General features: G+C 38.3%; 1 protein-coding gene across 5 annotated transcripts in view; it reads left to right on the top strand.

Moving 5' to 3' along the window:
* PHTF2 (putative homeodomain transcription factor 2) overlaps positions 1–13,276 on the top strand; it is a 66,165-nt gene that overhangs the window by 4,377 nt on the left and 48,512 nt on the right. For 4 of the 5 annotated variants that reach the window (XM_054064234.1, XM_054064241.1, XM_054064210.1 and 1 more), the window contains exon 2: positions 8,715–8,791. In XM_054064234.1, coding sequence (XP_053920209.1) covers positions 8,747–8,791 — 45 coding nt within the window. In that variant the 5' untranslated portion in view covers positions 8,715–8,746. Of the gene's footprint in view, positions 1–3,751; positions 3,769–8,714; positions 8,792–13,276 lie in introns of those variants that run through there. The other variant, XM_054064220.1, reaches the window with a different exon arrangement.

The raw sequence follows: 13,276 nt of genomic DNA on the forward strand, positions 1-13,276 counted from the left end.
TGGTACTGAGTTTAACAGTGTAATTATGTGTTGTAATATAATATTTCTCTGTTAAAAGCTTGGCTTTGCTATCCTCTTAGCTGGGTTAATGAATGAAGTTCCCTGTGTAATTGGAGGCTGTTGTTTTCTTGACTATATTTTCTGTATGTTTCTTGAAGTTTCATTTAATTTATAGTTCCTTATTTTTCTGTTCATACTTGCCTGTCTCAACAGGAGAATCTTTCAGGTGCCTGATAATTCATAGCCTTTCTCAGAACGCCTCCCCCAGTATTTTAATATTGTTCTTCAGATATTAAGGGGCCTACAGGAAAGCTGGGGAGGAGCTCTTTTTCGGGGATTGTAGCGATAGTACAAGGGGTAATGGTTTTAAGCTGAAAAAAGGTAGATTCATACTGGTTATTAGGAAGAAATGTTTTACTGTGAGAGTGGTGAGGCACTGGAACAGGTTGCCAAGAGAAGTCATGGGTGCCTCATCCCTGGAGATGTTCAAGGCCAGGTTGGATGAGGCTTTGAGCAACCTCATCCAGTGGGAGGTGTCCCTGCCCATGTCAAGGGCTATGGAACTGGATGATCTTTGAAGTCCTTTCCAACTCAAACCATTCTACAATTCTTTGAAATAATGAAATACATGCATTTCGGGTCATTGCGAAACTGATCAACAGAGCTGTACTGCAGTGTTTTCCTTGTGATTCCTCTTTTATTCATGTGTCTTTGGGTTTTTCTGACTATTGGATATTGAATGGAAGAACTCACTGAACTGCCCAGTTTCCCCTTTGGATTTTGGATGACTGATTTTTAAAGCTTTGTGTGGTGTATGTTTTTCACTCCCCCTCTTATAGATATAATTTGCATTATCGATAGTAAAATCTTATTATACTTCCTGTTCAATGTTGAAGTTCATCCATCTTAAGCTTTCCTAGTGTGTCATCTGGAAATGTTACTACTTAAGGTTTTCTTTTCTTTTCTGATGTATAAATATAAATACAATGAGTGCTGCTCGACCTGTTTACAGAAGCTTGAGGTCAGGAAGAATGTGGCAGGCCTCAGTTCATACCCTTTAAGGACTTGACTTGAGCTGTGCTTCATGAAAACCCTAGGTTACTGATCTGAATTGAAGGAGGAGAAGAAGGGAAGGTATCTTAATTACTTCAGATTAAGTCTGTTAGTTGTACTTCTGAAGGCTTGCAGGTGGAGACCCAGAGTGTTCAAGCTGGCTTCGATCAGAGCTGCCTCACTACTGGCAGTGGCATTAGTACTCATCTTATTCTGCAGTCTGTAGATTTGTGGAGCTAATTCAGGTGAAAAATGCTCTTTTACTAGTAATGGTAGTCAGATCCTTGCAGCTGTCTCCTCTGCGATGGACTCTGGTGGTGGTAAAAAGAGGGATGGAAGCTGATAACTGAGGAAGAGAGTAGGCTGTGGCAGTACTGGTTTAGAGTGGTTAAAACAGTTGTGAAGCCTCACTAGGCCACCCAGACCTTCTCTTTTGGCTCTGTGGACTGTACGTATCTTCAGTGAGTGATTTCTTCTGCTGAGAGCTCCGGAAATGAGCAGGATTGTGGGGCATCTCTGAAGCTAACATTAGCTGTCAGCATCTGATGAAGCGGTGGCGTGATGAGTGTCTGTGTTCGCCTTTCTCATAGAAGTGTAATGATTAGCGTACATAGAAAGTTGGAAATAGTGATTTCTGAGTACTCTCAACCTGAGTGGCTTTAACGTCAAAACTCCAGAAAGAGCGAGCCACCGGGGCTTGTGTGTACTGAATGAGATTGTGTGGCTCTCTCACTACGGGGTGTTTGGGTATGTGAAAGCAGAAGGACATAAAGAGAGCAGACCAGGAAGATTTAGCCTGATTTTAGTTTTGCAATTAGGATGTTTGTATGTAAGGGAGAACGGGGTTTTCCAGAAGTGCTCCCTAGGATTTGCGTGCACTTTGCCTTGGTCTAACACTGAATGGAAGAGCTAGCAGACCAGCTGTGTGTGGTCCGAGGAGCTTCTAGGCGCCGGAGCAGGCAATAAATAGGGCATTTTATTCAGACTGGACACTGCTATTAATCTTTATTATCCTATTAGCTTATTGCAATGAAAAATGTGGACCTCAAAATTTTGTTCGGCTTTCCGGCTGGTTTTTGATCGGTGCCGATGTTTGCTTTTCACAAACAGCAGTCTATTTAGAAGTCTTTGACATCCTTCCAAAGGCTCTTTGAAAGTCCTTGTATGTTTTATCACTTGCTCTTGATTATCAGTTAGTTTGACATGTTCAGAACTACTGATAGAGCAAGCCATGATCTTCCTTTGCAGAAACTGCTGATCTATCAGGTAGTCTTTCATATATAATGTGTTCTATTTTTAATGATTGTTCTGATGAGTTTGCCAGGTACACATGTAAAGCTTGTTACCCTGCAGTTCCTTGCTTGGATCGCTCCAGAGACTTTAAAAATATAGGCTCAGTGTTTGCTGCTGTGCTTCTACAGAACAGTGGCTGTTCTAAGAGACTGCAGCTTTTTCTGACAGCTCAGCCACTTCATGCCTCAGCTGCTTCAAAAACTTGCTGGATAACTATTTGTAGAACATGATGCAAACTTGGTAATTTAGGAGTGGTTTTCAACTTCCTGACTGTACTCGTCGAGAAGCCACAACTCTGCTGTGCAGTGCCTGGTGACAGATAAACACGTCTTCCTAAACACCAAGTCAGTGTTTCAATGAGCAAGATTTACTGTTGCAGGAAATTACTGTTGTGTTTAGGATCGCAAGGAGGAGAAAAGAAGCCTCGCATTTTATTTCAAGGTGGCCACTATATTTTTGGTTGGATTCTTTGAGTGTTTGTTAGGAAAAATGTGTATATAAAGGAAAAACATAGTATCTATAGAAATTCTATTCCTTAATGAAGTTGATAAGAGTTCTAAAAGGAGATGTATAAGTACACTATTTCAGAGATTTGTCATTATAAGAGTGTAAAAATGTTTAATGAGGTATGTATGTAGTATTCAGTACAAACCCCAGGAACTGAACAGAGGAGAACTTGAGATTGACCATATACTGTGTTTTATTTATTTATTTGGAAGATGCAGGATTTTCAGGAATGTCTTGGTGTGTAGATTCAGCACGTTGGCAGCAATTACCGCATTTGGATTAACGGGAACTTTGTAACTTGCATCTCTTATGTAAGATAAGAGGCAAAATTAACTTGATCATAGTAGCCTTTAAAGACTTTATTTCTACTTTATTAAACAGTGGAATATTTTAAGTATTAGGAGCTTTTTGCTGATCAGGAAATACTACGGCAGGTTCCGAAGTAAATTGCAAGAGGTACTGAATCCTGGACTCCTCAATACAGAGTCCTTCCCGCCTATTTTTACAGGCAAGGTAGCTATGAAATTGTGTCATGTTGCTTAAATGGAGCCATGAACAGAGACTGCTTACGTAACAAAATTTGGAAATTTGCACAGACCTTAAGGCTGAGGGCACAGATTCCAGAAATGGCTACAGCAGTTGCAACAACTGCACGCAATGTTCTTTTCCTAGAACCCGAAATAAATCTCAGAAATCCTTATACTCAACATTTTGCTACTATTTCAGGCAGTTGTCACTGGCAAAACAAGTACTCCTTGGGAAACAGTAATTTTCTGTGTTAGTTCCTTGCTAGTTTGTCCTTCAGGGATTGGCATTTTTGCTGTGAAGGTGGTGAAGTTGAGCCTGCTTCCCATCAGAATCTGAAAACTGATTCTTGCTCTGTGCTGCAGCTGTGGGAGCTTCCTGCTTGGGGTGGTAAGTGGTAAAGGGCATGAGCTTATAAGGAAGAATAAATATGCAGTGGCAGAAATGGGATCAGATACTGCCGTTTGTGAGCAAACTACAGAGGCCTAAACAAGTCTCTGTTTTCCAGTGACTTACTGGAGGCATAAACAGATGGGGGCACTCTGCCAGATGTCTCTGTGTGTCATAATCTGTCATGTTTGGTAGTCTGTGTTTGTAAAGAACAGGGCTTGATACCCAGCAGCCAGCGTAGGGGTTGATGCATTGCAATTGCTGCAATTGTTGGCCCAATAATCTCCTCAAACAATAAATCTCCCTAAACAGGTATGTGGAGGTGTTTAGTGTTTGGGTTTTTTTTTTCCACCAGTTGCTTGGGGGTGATTGTTTTTTAGTTTTGGGTTTGTGGTTTATTTTTTTTTGGTTTTGGTTTTTTTTTTTTTTAATAGAGTGAAGAGCAAAGTTTGTAAATTCATTCTCTTTCCTGAGCAGTGTCTACTGAGTGCTGATATCCAAATTTAGCAGAGTTGTTTGTGTTCTTTGTGCAAGAAAAACCTATGTTAATTCCTTTTTATTTGCAAACTATCGTGACCTTGGATTGCAAGGCAACAACTGAGGGGACCTTGGCAGTCAAAGCACTTTTCATGCTGGTTGCTGGATGTAGTCCTTAGGTTAGCAGTGTCTGATTCTTTTAATTTTGCTTTATTTCTTTCTGGGCTGCTTCAGAATTTCTTAATGCCAGCTGAAAGGAATGTGATAAGACTTCCACTGAAAGGTGCGAACCTAGGAGAGACAAGCTTCTCATTTGCTTGTATACAATTTGCAATTCTGAAATGCTGTTTTGAGAACAGCCATGCGTAGATAAAGTACTTAGAACACTGTGTGTGTTATATGGTATTTGATGTTCCTTTTGAAAAAGGAAATGTAGCTTTAATAGTTTATTTGTGATGCATGTGAAGAAGGATATCTTTTGGAACACCGCTTCAAGGGTCTAATCCTGTTCTTGGTGGGCAGTGGCAGAACTCCCATGGATTTGAGTGTAGTAAGGGTGACTCCTGCTGAGTCTTAGTGGTGTATCTGCATTACGTTGATAACCTGCATTCGTTTATGTCATGGCAGAAGCAACGTCTTAGTCAACAGTGGATGCTTGATATGACAGATGTTTATTTCGCTGATTTAAAATTAATTTCAAATATCAAGCAATGTCAATAATTTGATGATAATGTTAACTACTCTTTTTATATTGAACCTAGAAAGTGAGTTGTTTTTTTTTTTCCCCTCATTAAAGTTATTTTATAGCTGTGCATCAGCAGGTATAATGTTTTAATTTTAAATGAGTTGGTGTGATACAGATGTTGCTCCAAGCGTAGTAGTTTAAGCCATAGGCTTTACTATTCTGATTCATTGTCTCTTCTTAACTCTTCATGCTAGGGTGTCTGTGTGAAATTATGCCTGTGAATGTAAAACTGTAATATGGAATATCTAACATAATGCTAAAGCAGGTCTATTGTCGAAAGTGGTTGAAAACAAGTTCTGGTATTCTCATGTCTTTGCACAATAACTTTTTTTTAAAACTGCCTTTAATTTGCTGCTAAGAGAAGTTCTTCTGAAGGCAGTAAAAATCCATGGCGTTTTAAAAGAATGTTTTGAGACAGTTGCCACAGCTCTGCAGTTTTACTCTTAATGATGTTCAGTGAACGTTCCAACCTCATCATTCCCATGATCATAATGAGTTGAGAAGGACATTCAAATCTTGACTCAACAGCTGGATGGTATCCTGACCATTCTGGTTAGGGTTGTTATAAAGGGAACAGGTTTAAATGTTTAGTGATTCACACTGTTTACAGGCAAGGAAAGCAACTATTTGCCTATGCTTCCATGCTTGTGTTGTATTTTTAATTATGTCCTTTCGCTAGCTGACACTTCTTAGACTTCAGTATTCTTCCAAAAGTTGACATTTTTTGCCTTTGTCGCTATGAGGACCATGGTTTTATTCTGAACTGCTGTCAGAGTTCAGAATAGATTTTATTTTCTGCAGACTGTCCTTTAGACATGTATGCATTTATGTCTGATCTGGGTAGCCAAAACCCTGTGCATATGAGTAAAATTTTTAGAGTACACTTAGGTTGAATTTAAGTATGTAGTGTTGTAGCTAATCCTGTCTTTCACAATAAGCACTGCACTGCTTGAATGAGCATTTAACTACCTGGAGTCATATAGATACAGATTTCTGTGGCTTTTAAAAAGCTGCTCATTTGATCGCAAGACTTAGTGTCATGTGTACTTAAAATGGATTAGGTTTATGCTCTGGAATGCAAAAGAAATAGCTAAGAGACCCCACTTCTGAATGGGATCACCAAAGCCAGGTAGTAATATGTTTTTGGTTTGAAGGAAGTAATGAAGTTTTGATCAAAAAATGTTGCCTGTTAATTTGTAGCATTGACTGTGAGTTTGATGAAAGTGTAATGAGTGGCTCTGTTGAATGTCATAGAGATGTTGTGATTCAGCTTTTATATTTGTGAATTCTGTCTAATCTCTGAAGTTGGGAGCATTTTTTTATGTTGCTCCTAAGTCTCCAATTAGTTAATATTAAGTTGCTCTGCACGGGACAACTAAGTGCAAAAGCTGATCCCTGCTCCAGATGCAAGTATTTGACAGAAGGTGAAACAAATGGCTGGATCTGGAGAGGATGGGAGGAAAAGGCAGAAGAATAGGCAGTGCTTTTATCAGCTGTTTTTATTTGTCCACTTTACCTCTTTGATACTGATGTGCCTTAGACCCCAGACTGACTTCAGGATTGATATCAATACAAATTATCGGCTGAATAACTTTTTAACTTGTAATGAATATGTAGAATTCTAACATTGTTGAAGTACTTGGTCTCCTGTCTAGGTGTTCAGTGAGCAGTGGGTGGATGCAGAGTCAGAGCCAGGACTGCAGCTTAAGTGCTTTGAATTGTTACCATCCATTTATCATCCAGATAAGCTGTCTTCGGGCCAAGTGTGTCGAACTTGGTATACCCCCAGTCAAATCAAACCACAGACAAACCAATCCCAGCCCCTGCAAACAGAAATACTGTCCCAAAATAATTAAACACACCTTTTCACCCTTCATTTCAGTGCTGTCTCAGAAATTGTTGTAGATCTCTTGAAAGAAGCATGTGATATGTCCTTGTAGAGGTATTCTTACTTAGCACACCAGACAAGTTTTTGAGACATCCATCCCATGATTTTGTCATGTTTATTTTTCTAAGCATCATCTTTGCATTGTTTATGCAAATGTGCATGCAGATATGCTTGAAACATCACTGAAATAGACTCTGTGGAGGATTTAATGTAGTGTTTCTTAAAAATACAAAAACCATGAGTAATCTGAATAACAAGTTTATTGATAGAAATCAAACAAAACAGTGATAGGACTACTTCATTATACTTGGTTTATAGTTTTGTGATGTAATTGTTTCCCCAGACAAAGGAGTTTTGAATGGAGAACTACTGCAAAAAAAGTTGCTGCCTTTAAAATGGCTTGTCCAATTTTAGCCATATTGACACAGAAGTCTTGGATTCATAAGTTAGTGTTGGTTTCCTCAGAAATTATTGCCCTTGTAGAGAGAGAGATCAAGTTAGCATAAGTGTTGAGGGAAGGGTTTCTGTGCAGGTTTGACAGTTAGTTCTTTACTGCTAATAATGAATGTGTCCAACCTTTTTCCTCATCCTGTGACTGTGGGTGGGTAGGAAGCAGGGTATATTGTACGTGAGAGGGCATGCTGGTTTAAGAGAAATGAGAAGGAATTAAAGATCCTCCAAGATAAGCTCACAAAGGAGAGGAAGGCGAGGGATGCAAGCGTGTCCAAAATCCATAAGGGCATCCTTCCTATATTGGCATCTCCAGGAGCAGTGGAACTACTTTTGCTGTGACTGTGCGATGCAGATCATGTTGTGTATGGAGACTGTATGGCCAGGGGGTTTATGTTGCTTTGAGTCCATAAGCCAGTGTAGCACATGATTTTAAATTTATGTTCACTTAAACAGGTTTTCAAACAAGAAAGGAAATCCTGTTTTGAGCTTGTTATGGGTGAGACTTTATTTTAACCTATTGTACAGTTTCAGTTTCCAATCCCATCTGTTGTACATTGTATTTTTCTTTGTGTTTCTTATCTGTGCAAATGCTGTAAACAAATTTATTCTCTTTCTCTTTGTTCAAAAGATAAAGATCACGTTTAATCTTTGACTATAAGAACTGCCTAGTCACTTCCAACACAGTTCCAACAGTTCCAACCACTCTGCTGTGGGCAGGGATACCTTCCACTGGATCAGGTTGCTCAGAGCCTCATCCAACCTGGTCTGGAATATCTGGAGGGATGGAGCCTCCACAACTTCTCTGGGCAACCTGTTCCAATGTTTCAGCACCCTCATCATAAAAAAATTCTTCCTTATGTCTAGTCTAAATCTAGCTACCGTCTTTTAGCTTAAAGACATTACCCATTGTTCTGTCCCAATAGGCCCTGCTATAGGACTGATCTAGCACTGATTTTTTTTTCCCTCTCCAAAAATATCTAATAGCTTGGGTGAAACTTTATTGCATTTTATAACACAGTTATTCCTGGACTTAAGAATGCCGTGCTGTGGTGATAACTATCAGTTGCTTAATGTATTAAAAAAATGCTGCATGTAATAATAACTCATGAAATTCTCATAAGACAATAATAGATTGTGTGCCATCTGTGTTTTACTGGGAAGAGTGGACAAATCTGAGGCTTCTGATGTCCCATAGCAGCAGATTTGTGGTTTTATGCTTACTTACAGGGGAACTCGTTTAAACTTACTAATATAGTAATGAGGCAAGGTGTAAAATAAGAATAGCTGTTCAGTGCTTTGCAGGTAATGGGAATGTTTCTACATTCCCTGTATTGGCCTTTGTAGGGAAGGTGGAAGTAAAGTTCTGTCTTTTTCTATTAACAGCCTAAAATGACTGTGTGAATGCAGTGGAATAAATGGCGTCCAAAGTAACTGATGCTATAGTTTGGTACCAGAAGAAGGTAAGCTTTCTATTTGTTTTATGATGGCTTTAAGAAAAAAAAAACCCACAAACAGTTGACTTATTGTGTTTTATGTGTAAAGTACAATAAATATAAAATACTTCTGCATTATTAGTTGGCATTGTATGAGAGTGAGTACCTTGGAACCTTTCTTCCAATAAATATATAGTGACTGTATCTAATGAAATGGAATGACGTTTGATCTGTGTTGGAAAATCCTCACTCCCTTGGCTACCTGTGCTATAGGAAAAAAAGGGAAGAAAATTTTTGTTCTCAGTAGAATGCTAATTAATGTACAGGAGAATGTTGTTTCTTTAGCACACAAATGAATCTTTGTATTTAAATGGAAAGTAAGAATTGAAACATATTTTCTGTCAGTAACAAAGAACTGTGTAACCCACACCCAGAAGAGATATGCTGGGGCTTCTTAGAAGTTAATTAAAAAAAAAACAAATTGAGGGAGGGGAGGGGGAAAAAGATCTCGTTTGGAGATACAGACTTACAGTATCACCTGATACTATGTCTTTTAAATCATGTTTGCACATAGAAATGTTTATGACTCAGTTTCTAATTTATTGTTTTGACAATTTCAAATCATCATGCCCTCTAAACATTACCGTGCCAACTGGGTTTTTTAAAAAAAACATTTGCTGAATTTTGGGATGTGTTTCTTTACTAAGATATAAATAACTGTGATGATTTTTTTTTTCTTGACCTTCTGTGATGTAGTTTCTGTGAGTCATTGTTTTCCTTAGGCCTATTGCTGTCATTTTGATTGGATGCATCTTGTTCTTAGGATAATGATGTCATCAGTGTTCAGAGGAGAAATTCTGGTTAACTTTTAGCTAAGCAACAGTTAACTTCTAGAAATCAGACTATACTGTTATGCTTTGCTAAGATTTTTACAACTTTGAATTAATGGTGCAGTTGGAAAAGCAGAAAAATTAATTTTGCTGTTTTAGTTAATACTGAGCATTCAACTGTTATTAAAAAATTGACATTAATTCAGAATTTAATGGGGATTTCTTGTTTGGTTTTGTGCTGTGTACTCTTTTCCTTCTCTTATTTAAGCTTTTTCAAAAGTATTTTTGCAAGTGTATCAGTGGAATTATGCTGTGGTTTTGAACCATTTCTTGACTGCAGGTTCTTTTAAAAGATTTGGAGGATGACTTGTGGAAGACTGGTGTAAAAAAGAACAAAAACCCCAAAAACCAAACAACAGTGCAGGATCTTATGGAAGGAGAAAGTGATGCTGATTTTACCCACTTCCACACATTCTGTCATAAATTTCATTCACTCGCACTGTTCTACTGATAATACAGGCACCAAGCTGTGTGCGTGTTTGGTCTGGCCACAGCTTCTTTTGTGCAGTGCCAGAGAGGCTGGCTGTCGGATCCTTTGAGGTTTTTATTGGTGATGATGAACTAATCTTTGGACAGATCTTTTATGGTATTCAGTTTTACATGTAAATGGTCCTTTGATGCAAGAAAGGAACTGAGGCCTCCATCAATCTTAAATCACATTCATGCTTGTTATCTGTTTGTTTTGTTTGTTTGTTTTTAAATACATGTATGTGTTCCTGTTGGTCATGCAAGAAAAGGAATGCTGTGCATGATATGCTTGCTATCCTCCTGATGCTAGAAGGAAGCATCTTCTGCTGATGCATCACCGTGCTGTCATCTTACAGAGGGCAGGCCTTCTAGTCTTGGTATAAATAACCCATTCCTCAGTTTTACTTTTCCCAGGACACTGCTCCTAACAGGATTACTCCTTATCAGTACAGGTCATTCTTTAATCCCAGTTCTGTTGTTTTTTTCTAGTATTTCCATTTCTTTCATTCATAGCCACAACAGTATTTCTCCTACATGTCTCTGTAAGCTTCTACAGATACCTGCTTGGCCAGAAATCACATGCTGCCTTTATGACAAGGAGTTGTGATGAGGTGACTCCTGTTAATTCATGACAGACTGGGTTATCTTCAGGAGGGATAAAATCTTCCATAAACCGTGTGTCAATGTTTTCCATGGTGTGAACAAAATTTAATTGCAATCCACATGTGTACTTGGGTCTGCCAAATGAGCAGTCTTTTTCCTTCTTTTGGTATGCAGAGTCTTATTTTGGGACAAATGGCTGCTCTGCAGCAATGTTTTATCTTGTGCAAGTGCTCATGCTAATTAGATTGTTAATCTTATGTCCGTTTTTCTTTTAGAGTTGTCAAAGTTGTCCTACATACCTTGCTTTTAGATCTGCTGATTCCTCACAACAGTGAAATTTAAAGTGGGAGGCATCAAAACTTAACACATTCTGTCAGTAAAACATTGTTTCTGGGGCAAGAGAACCAGAGTTGTAGTCAGTATTGATCTAATTGATACCACTTACCTGTATGATAAAATGAGGAAAAAAAGGTATTATTTTGGGGAGATGTTTTCAGATTAATGAGTTAGTGTTTTAATGCTCTAAGAAACTCCACAAACTTTTGATAGTTCTAGTCATACATAAAGAGGAAAAATATATTCCAAGTAGGTTGAGGCTGCGTAAGAAATATTGAACAGATAACCAGCTCTTTTTGTTTCTTTGCTTTCAATTTTAATGTATTTTTGGGTGTGGTTTTTTTATGTATTTATTTTATGTTTCTCTATTAACATTCTGTTGATTTCTCAAAAATAAGGCATTTTTATATTTTCTTAATGGAAAGAGTTAAGCATTTGAGCTCTTCCAACCTTACTTTAGGCAAGTTTTCCAAACAGCAAGTTTACTCATATGAGTCATATTATTGTCTGAAATTGAGCTCCTCACATGAGGATGATTTGGTAATATGCTTAGTCATTTAAAAGGTCCGAACTTCTATTATGTGAACTTGTTTTTTGTTGTTGCAATAGATGACCTCTGCTTTTAGTGTGTAGGAACTCTTGATTACTGGCTTGTAAAAATACAGTAATAAATTCTTAGTTATTTGAAGTGGGATTGTAGGATTTCAGATGGTGCATTACATCAGCTTGTTACTTGAGACATAGGACTGCATGGACAATGCTTTTCTGCTTCCAGAGATAGCTTGTGTTTCCCAGCTGGTATAAATACTTGTGCAAAGCATGAAGTCTGAACAGATAAATCCTGCTGGATACAGGTTGGCTTTGTGGAAAGCAAAATAATTAAATCTCAGCTGTGTTCTTGGGCCCACTGGGGAGTGCAACGCTCAGATACTGGTGTGTCAGACAGGGTTTGTCTAGCTTGTTTTCAACCCTTGCTGCTGCACTGGTACTTGCAATAGAAGGGTGTGGCAGGAGTGTCTGTATTGCTCCCTGGAGTGGTTCAGTGCTTCTGTCCCAGACAGTGACCGAGCTAATTTTTACATATGTGCATGTTGTTAGTTAATATACTTAGGATTATGTGTATTTACCAGACTACTGAACTTCTTTCTGGTTTGTAATTAATTAATTTTATGGAGAAACTCATGATAATGTTTCCTCTGAAAAAATTGGATGCCCTCACAATTATTTTAAACAATTCCAGTATCTGGTGGCATACCTTTCTGATACTGATACTTTGTGTACTGGAAGTAGTGCTTCACTAATAGTAACTGATGTTTAAAATCAAAAATATTGTTTGTAATGTAAGCTTTTTGCATTAATTACTTATCATATTTTCAACTTTTGTAGATAATATTTGGCATGCAATTTTTGCTCTGCTTTCCAGTTTGGAGACTGTATGTAAATTTACCTTAACAGCTTTCTGATTTTTTTTAGTCCTTGCAGAAGCCTGGCTGCTGAATGGGGAACTCTATACAACTTTGTTAATAATATTGTAGGAGAGAATTATTGTTGTTTCTTCTCTTGGGAATGGTTATAAGGGAAGGCAGAATGAAAGTTAATGAATTGAACCTGAATCATGCACCTGATTCCTTATCAGTTAACTTTGCCAATGGAGCTTTCTGCTCTTCTGGGTGTCCCTTGGGTACAGCTGTTAAAAGGGCACAATAAAATAAATGAGATGTTTTCTCTCTCATGGCTTTGATGGGCGAAATTAAAGTTTTAATTGCATGGCTTTAAGATCTGTAATATTCAGTGTTTTACAGCTCATTAGTCCAACATTATACTTGCCAAGTTAATAAAGGAGGAATAAACCAAAAGTTATATCATTCCCTGAAGCCACTCAATTTCCTTCTTGGCACTGAGGTGATGTGATGCCTTTGGTGGCCCTGACACCAAAGCCAGTTTTTGCCAAATGGTTGGGCTGTACGGCTCTACTATTTAAAACTCTTGATGCTGAAACTGCATCAGTTCAAAAAGGTCTGGCTTCAAACTTGACAAGTGTTGGAGCTGGCTGCTCATGAAAGCATTGAGGAGAATAGGGATATTTAGAAGAGTTTCTCTCACATAGTGCTGAGATGGGTCTAGGACAACTCTGTGGGGATGACTCTAACTCTAGCTGTAATGGCTCCTTTTGGAGCCATCTGTAGTTTAGTAGTGAAGCTTGTCTTACCTGAGC

This window comes from Cuculus canorus, chromosome 1 (assembly GCF_017976375.1).
Source record: "Cuculus canorus isolate bCucCan1 chromosome 1, bCucCan1.pri, whole genome shotgun sequence".
In the NCBI taxonomy this organism is placed as follows: Eukaryota; Metazoa; Chordata; class Aves; order Cuculiformes; family Cuculidae; genus Cuculus; species Cuculus canorus.